Raw genomic sequence first — 7,994 nt, 5'->3', positions numbered from 1 at the left:
TCCCACATCAAACCTATAGCTTGAACTCCCAGTGGCATTACTTCTACTGATGGTATCTTGGGAATGCTTTAACAGAAGACCAGCTCTGAGGTCATTAGGGGTGCTTCATGTGATGGGACTCTATGTCAGGGTAATTGCAAGTTCAACTGTTCCTCTGTTCAACACGCTCTAGCTAGCGCTATCTGTGCCAGCTATGGCTCTCCTCAGATCCCTTCATTTATCTGAGTTCTGCAGCTTTTCCAGTGGGCAATGGCAGAGTGCCATCATCTGTCATGAAGCTCCGCTGATAATCCCAGTATTGGCTAGAATTTCCTAGAATGTGGCTTTTTAATACAATTACCTTTCATGTTAATGTTCTTTCTAGGGGAAAAAAAAAAAAAAAAAAAAAAAGACTTTCAGGTCAGCAGGCCTTCGCTCAGTCTTTCTTGAGGCAAGAGACAAACCAAAATTGACTGGAAGTTTATTAGAGTGCAGGCCTGCGGGATTTTGTCATTGTTTGCACCACTGAGTTTCAGAATTGCCCATCCCCTGCTGTGGGGATTTCCAGAGTCATAACTCTGGAGCAAAGACAGAACAACTCAGCAATACAAGCAAGTATGTAGTGATAAGGCACCGAAAGCTAAACACAGTTAAGATTTTGGCATGGAGAACAGGTTACTTGCCAAGTAGCTGTTCTGCAGTTGCTAGCAATAGTAATAGAGATCTCACTTTGTGATAGAAGCAAGATGACAAAACTACCTCTTTGCTTACCTCAGGCCAGAAAATAGTACCACAGCTCTTGGAAGATCTGAATCATGCCTTATCCATTCTTGTATATTCCTGTAGGCTTGCTTTATCCGCATGCCCTAAAGGTAAGTAAATTAATGATTTTCTTTTGTACTAAAGAGGATTACAGGTGAGGAATCGGGAAATACCGCTCCATCCAAAGCTCACCTGAGGCCACCTGTTTGTAAAAGCATGTAAGGAACTGCTCTGCTCAGAGTAATCCCTCTGGGAAGCTTAGGAGCAAGACTGAGTTGAAAGCGGCATTTTAAGTCCCCTTGCAGCAAGGAAAGCCTGTTGCTCTTAAACTGAAGTGCAGCTGTGTTTTGAGTACTTTGCTGTTGTGTATTCATGGGTTTTTCTTCTATAATAGGTATGTAACACTACTGATGTGGTTTATAAACCCCAGCTACTGAAAATGACAGTTCTGCGTTTAAGAAAGTCATCCTAGCAGGGGTATATATCCCCAGGGTGCTTATCAAAGAGGGGATGAGTACAGCCAGGAAAAGAACACAACTATGTATTGCCACTGAAGCAAATCGAGTGTCATATTTATTGCTTTCCTGTGAGCTCGAGGCTAGAAAGTCAGAATACTTGTGCATCATTAATATGTTTATTGTGCAACTTAATAAATAAATACTCTTATCAAATGAAACTCAGCAGCTCCACAGATTAAGCTGTAGCTGACTGTACAGATAGAAGATCTAGAAGCAATACTGTACAACTCTCCTGTGTATGAGTGGACTTTCAATCTGACTTTTAAAATGCAGTGAGTTAGGGAGGCAAAAAGCTTAACATTTCCAGTACCTGGAGTTTATACCCATTTGAACTCTGTGGTCACTTAATTCCACAGACTACACTAGTGTTATGTGAGCAGAATTTGAACGTGATTTTCAAAGTCATCAGAAGAATTTTTTGGTTTCCTATAATCAGAGGCAAAGGCAGTCACCTTGTATCTCAGCTGTTGTTCAATCCATTGTGAGGACAAAGACCTACTGCTGCATATAGGGTGTCAGTTATAACTGAAATAATATTCCAATGTTTGTGTAGAAATTATGTATTTCTTTGCAATCTTTTGTAAATGAGGCCATAAAAAGGGAGTTGCCATGTCATTAAATGTATATGAACACTATACAAACATTTTATGTGATCATCAGTGTAAGTGGGGGGTTTTACCCAAAATTGTTTCCATATGGCCTTTTAGAAATTAGTCCTGTGCTAGCTGTCTTTCGGAAGTGTGTATTTACTGAATTACAACATAATTGACTTCTGATTCTTTCTATATACTTCATGGGTACTAAAATAAAGATTTTTATGTTTAATAGTTAAATAAAAATACCCATTTTCCTTTTTCTATAAAACACACTTGAATTCTGTGTTCTTATGTGATACTGTCATAATTTTTATACTTCCATTCTGAAGCAGCAATATCCTGCCACATGCAGGAATTATTCCTGGCTTCCCTCTGTATCCACTGGGAACAGGGACTTCTGTATCTATGACAGGAGAACCCCCCCAGTGTGACAAATATGCTGAGCAGAGCTCCTGAACAATGGAGCAGCCCTTGATAGAGTCATTTCTACCCAGCTGGACAAACCCTGCCTCACCAGAAAGGTCTTCTGACCATACTCAGCCACTGCTCTTTTCTTTCCAATTATGTTTATCAGCTATAAATGTTTTTGAGCTCTAATCACTACATTTGTTCCAACATTGAAAACAACCTCTCATTCACTCACCCCATGTATCTGGTTTTTTGTTCCAGAAGACACTTGCAGAAGTAGCGAAGTGATGTGAAGTGATCTTCCAAGATGACTCTTCTACCTGGAGAAAATTCCGACTATGACTATAGTGCCCTGAGCTGTGCTTCAGATACTTCCTTCAACCACACATTCTTTCCAGAAACAGAAACCCTTAAGGGAGTCTTTTACCAAAGAGCCAAGCTAATTCGCCCTCAAGAGGATCTCCTGAAAGGCTTTCACCCTGATGATCGGAAGCATCATATTATTATAAACGTAGGGGGCATTAAGTATTTGCTCCCATGGACCACGCTGGATGAATTCCCATTGACACGTTTGGGACAACTAAAATTCTGTAATAATTTTGATGACATTCTAAACATCTGTGACGATTACGATGTGACATGTAATGAATTCTTTTTCGACCGCAACCCAGGGGCATTCAGGACAATCCTGACATTTTTGCGGGTTGGAAAACTTCGGCTCTTGCGTGAGATGTGTGCACTGTCTTTCCAAGAAGAGCTGCTCTACTGGGGAATTGAGGAAGACAACTTGGAGTGGTGTTGTAAAAGGAGATACCTGCAAAAAATGGAGGAGTTTACAGAAATAAATGAACGGGAGGATGACCTCATAGAAAATGAAACAACAGGTGAAACGGTAGAGGAGACAAAAATTGGCTTGTGCATGAAAAAGTTGCAAGACATGGTAGAAAGGCCCCAGTCTGGCCTCCCTGGAAAGGTGTTTGCTTGTTTGTCTGTTTTATTTGTAACTATTACAGCGGTGAACTTATCCATCAGCACCATGCCTGACCTGAGGGAGGAGGAGGAAAAGGTAAGTTAGCTTTTCGGGATGGAAAATGGTATGTGCTGGGAAGAGCAGAACAAGGTCTGGTGGTATTGATTTCAATGGGGATTTTGCAGCTGTCTTTAGAGAGGGAAAATAACATGAAGACTGTTTGAAATCTTACATGGCTGTGTTCGATTACTTGTAAGAGAATTAATCATATGAAGTTGTGTGTCCAAAGAAAATTTTGTTAGTGTGCACTGTTCTGTACAACTGTGTATTACCTTGTTTAGCTTTGCATTTGCTATTTAGAAAGCCTGAAATTACCAAGCAATATCTTCTGTGGAATAAGTAGTTCCTTTCTAAGTTTTGCATTTAACTTGTTCCAATTTGTCAGTGTGTTTCCTCATAGCAACAGCTCCAATTCCTTTAATATTTCGGGTTTAAAAAAAACACAACACAGAAACCTCTCTTCCTGTCACTGTACCAACTAAAATAGTTATTATCCAGTGCCAATTACAAACTCCTCCTCTTTCCTGCAGGGTGAGTGTTCCCAGATGTGCTACAATATTTTCATTGTGGAGTCTGTCTGTGTGGCATGGTTTTCGCTGGAGTTCCTGCTAAGATTCATCCAGGCAAAGAGCAAGTTCGCATTTTTGCGGAGACCGTTAACCCTGATAGATATAATAGCCATTCTGCCATACTACATCACTTTGCTAGTAGACACCACTTCAGTGGGCTATAAAAAGCCCAGCTCTGGGAGCATCTACCTGGACAAAGTTGGTCTGGTCCTCCGTATTCTCCGTGCCTTGAGGATTCTCTACGTCATGCGGCTGGCCAGGCACTCCCTGGGGCTGCAGACGCTGGGGCTGACTGCTCGCAGGTGCACCCGGGAGTTTGGTCTCTTGCTGCTCTTCCTCTGCGTGGCCATCGCGCTGTTTGCACCGCTCCTCTATGTCGTTGAGAACGAGATGGCGGACTCGCAGGAGTTTACCAGCATCCCCGCGTGCTACTGGTGGGCCGTCATCACCATGACCACGGTAGGCTATGGAGATATGGTTCCCAGAAGCATTCCCGGCCAAGTGGTGGCACTGAGCAGCATACTGAGTGGCATCCTCCTCATGGCATTTCCAGTCACCTCCATCTTCCACACGTTTTCACGCTCCTACCTTGAGCTAAAGCAAGAACAGGAAAGAATAATGTACAGGAGAGCACAGTTCTTACTAAAAACAAAGTCTCAGATAAGCAATGCATCGCAAGGGAGTGACATCTTATTCCCCAGTATCTCTTCTGAGACTAGGGACAATGAATGAAAGTTAAGTTACTATTCCTCCTGATGTCAAGTAATGTTTTGTTGTATCAGATTCCATCTTTTAATTTGCTTTGAAAGCATTTTACAAAAGTAACCCTCATATTAAAATGAAGAAAAGGAGCTATTAACCAGGAACTGATGTGGTCTAAGAAGTCTATTATTATGCTGTTTCTTCCCCCCCAGTATAATGTATAGGACAGATCTTTCACTGAGATCATACAGTGGGATTTTAGGAATTAAAAGTTCTCTGACAAAAAAAAAAAGAACAACATATAATTATGTACTTGACAGGCTGTTTTGCTATTTGTAATACACATTTTTCCAACCGAATCACAATGTATATAATCATTAAACAGGCTGCCATTTTTCTTGTTCTTCTTATATATAAATAATGTAAATACAACAATTAATGGCTAAATTCTCTCCCAGAAATATGCCTTAGGGCATAATGGAAATAACCACAGATGTTTGTCCCGTTGTGCTCTTAAAAAACATTAAGAAAGACTTGTCATTCACAACAGCAACTGTATATTTGTTTGTAAGTCAGCCCTAAACATACCAGAAAAGAAGAATCAAGCTCTTTGTATCATAACCTTGCTCAAGATGTAAATACTTATAGCTCACCAGGTTCAAAATTTAATTGAAGTTACAGTGTTGATCCTATGTCATTGAATGCAGTATTCCCAGGAACAGAGTCGTTGAGTTTTGTAGCATTTAATATTATTATCAAGAGGTTACTAGCTGCAAATCAAATGAAATATGCATGATGAGATGCCAGTCGTTCCCTACCATCTGTTTCCATGTTTTTACTTTACCTCAGATATGAAACAGAATTAAAAGAGGCCTGTTTCCAGGGGACACCCTACCATTACTTGGCAAATCGATGCTGCGGCTACCCATTCACATTCAGCATTTGGTTCTTTAAAACAAGCAGAAAATATGTGGTCGTGGGAAGTTGCCAATGATGAAAAAAAAGAAAATATCATTTGAGTCATGGAGTGGAGGGGTACTGACAGCTTTATACTTTACTGTCCTCAATTATGAGGGACTTAAGACTTAATTAACTATACCTTTGCCATCATTACAGACATCACAGTAATGGAGAAAATTTTAAATAGGATATGAAATAAGGTCCCAAGACACAACTGTGTATTCTTCATCCACGCGTCTGTCCTGGTCTAAGTTCTCCTGCTGAAGTCAGTGGGAGCACATGGTTCAAGGAGACACTCAGGTTTGGCACAGGTTTCTGTGGAGATTAATGACAGATCTCCCATTTATGTTAAAGGAAATGAGACTGGCTTGCATAACAGCTCAGGAGAGAAACTCCAGAACTTGAAAACATGAATTAAATACAATTGTTTGATTTCATGTGTGCTCAGAGGTAAAGAAAACTTATCTGAGGAGTTTCACCTTTCCCCCCCCCTCTCTTTTTAGTAAATTTACTTATTAACAGTTAAGAGCTAGGGAATTTTAGAAGTTCCCATTGTTTCACCAATGCTTCCCTATCCTAATTTTCAAAATTACTGTTTCTTATTGGCATTTCTGGAGCAGCTTGGTAGAAACGACAGAATGCATGATAGTTTTGTGATTTAAATTAAGGCCAAGGACTCAAACATTGTCCTTTGAAGAAAGGTAGAATTAGTTCCTCAGCCTATGCTGTTTGGCCAAGCCCATGTTATACTGGTTTTCTTTTCAAATTTTTTAAAATACAATTTGAAGGTGTTCTGATATACTTATTCTTAAAGAATAATTCCAAAACATTTTAAAATGCACTTTACAAATAATTAGGGCTCTCGCATTCTTCAGCCTGTCGTAGGTAAATATGCCTATGGAGCATTACTGCAGAGCACTAAAATACCCAGTCTAAACTCTTGGCAAGTAATTCTGTGCCAGAGCTACAAATGTAACCAGCTTTTCACTCTTGTTCTTCAGCTTTAATTAGACTTGGACAAAAAACAGGAACATCGTGACAAAAAAGGGACACATTTTCTATCCGAAATGCTCTTAATTTCAAAACTGTTTGATCATCTGTAGCATTGGCTTCAACACAAGTGCTATACATCCTTCTACCTTTGTGTCAGCATTCGTTATAAAAAGAACTGGTAATTAGATCAGTCCTGTGAGCAACAGTTGCTTATCGAAGAATGTGTTTGACAGGCTGAGCCATAAATAAGAAACTGCAAGTGATTATAAGGAGGAATCAAGACTTACCAAATAAAACCTAAGCTTATTTCCATGTTATGCTAGCTAATAAATGCTGGAGGTCTCTCCATTTTCTCAATGTCTTTACATTAAGTTAATGCTCATTTCATGTATCATTTATTTTTTATCCCAAAATTATAGCTTAATTCTAAAGTCCTTGTCCAGAAAAAAAAAAAAAAAAAAAAAAAAATCACCCTGAAGTTGGGTGTTGGTTGAAAAACCCTGTGAAAGCATCTTGCCTGTTGCAAGTTCTGCCTAAGCCAGGAACAAATAAGCCATCCAGGATGTACCCCTATGTAGTTTTGTACTTGGCAACACATTACTTGTAAGCATATCAACGTGTTTTACTATGAATCACTGTAACAAACTTGCTTATAGTGTACAGGAGGTAGTACATACTGTAGTCCTTACGCTAAATAAATCCAGCTATAAGTCTTAAGAGCACAACACTAGTATGAAACCCACATGCTGTGTTCCAGCTTTTACTGTGAAGGCTGAGAGTCTAAGATGATTATGCCTCTTCACAGTATATTATCTGAATTTTTAGTCAAATTCACGAAAATTATGGACTGATTCAAAAGCTGACTGTTTCCAGTGACACAGCTGACAGCTACCAAGTCAACTTTCACTCCTTTTTTGCATTTTAACAGCATGTGCAGTCAACAAGAAAGTTCCAATAAAAACACTTTGTGCTTTTATGAAGTCAGAAGAATTGTTTGAATTGCCACTGCTAAAGTGGTGCATGTCTCCAGTAGAGATAGGCTTGCATTGCTATTTATATTATCCTCTGTATATGCAGTAATATGTACAGTATGAACTCAAACAGCAGTAGCTGTATTAATTTGGATTAATAAAGTGTTAGGCTCTCCTTTCATTTTCATGTGCTTCTTACAGTATAGAAAGACTGTCACACGTGCTATAGGCATGCTTGACAACCTGGGGTCAATATGAGAAGGGAGTGGCAGCTAAGGGAGAATCTGGGCTATGAGCACTGTGAGCTGAAGCAGGCTGGCTGCGATGGAAAGCATTTACTAGGAAAGAAAATTATCTCAGTATAGAAAAATCTAGGTACCAATTCAGCAGCTTCTATAGGGAAACCTCTTTCTTGCATGTTGTCCCAAGGATCACAATCACAGTTAATTGGGACATAACTTTAAAATATTTTAACCATTTAACCAAAGAATCTAACAGATTCAGAA

At 39.6% G+C, this 7,994-nt stretch overlaps 1 protein-coding gene across 1 annotated transcript; it reads left to right on the top strand.

Annotated features, from left to right (window-relative positions):
• Positions 1–2,347: 2,347 nt before the first annotated feature.
• Positions 2,348–4,594, top strand: KCNG1 (potassium voltage-gated channel modifier subfamily G member 1). Its single transcript, XM_009946405.2, has 3 exons — positions 2,348–2,376; positions 2,525–3,329; positions 3,824–4,594. The coding sequence occupies exons 2-3, from the start codon at positions 2,571–2,573 to the stop codon at positions 4,592–4,594; spliced, it is 1,530 nt and encodes a 509-aa protein (XP_009944707.1). The 5' UTR covers positions 2,348–2,376; positions 2,525–2,570.
• The last annotated feature ends 3,400 nt before the right edge of the window (positions 4,595–7,994 follow it).

Source organism: Leptosomus discolor, chromosome 17 (assembly GCF_034619465.1).
Source record: "Leptosomus discolor isolate bLepDis1 chromosome 17, bLepDis1.hap2, whole genome shotgun sequence".
In the NCBI taxonomy this organism is placed as follows: domain Eukaryota; kingdom Metazoa; phylum Chordata; class Aves; order Leptosomiformes; family Leptosomidae; genus Leptosomus; species Leptosomus discolor.
Note: the sequence above shows the minus strand (reverse complement) of the source record. Positions and strands in the feature narration are given on the sequence as shown.

Excerpts from the sequence above, each read along its gene's own strand:
- KCNG1 (XM_009946405.2), top strand. The coding sequence starts at position 2,571 with ATGACTCTTCTACCTGGAGAAAATTCCGACTATGACTATAGTGCCCTG. Across the intron at positions 3,330-3,823 it reads TGAGGGAGGAGGAGGAAAAG|GGTGAGTGTTCCCAGATGTG; the intron begins GTAAGTTAGCTT and ends TCTTTCCTGCAG.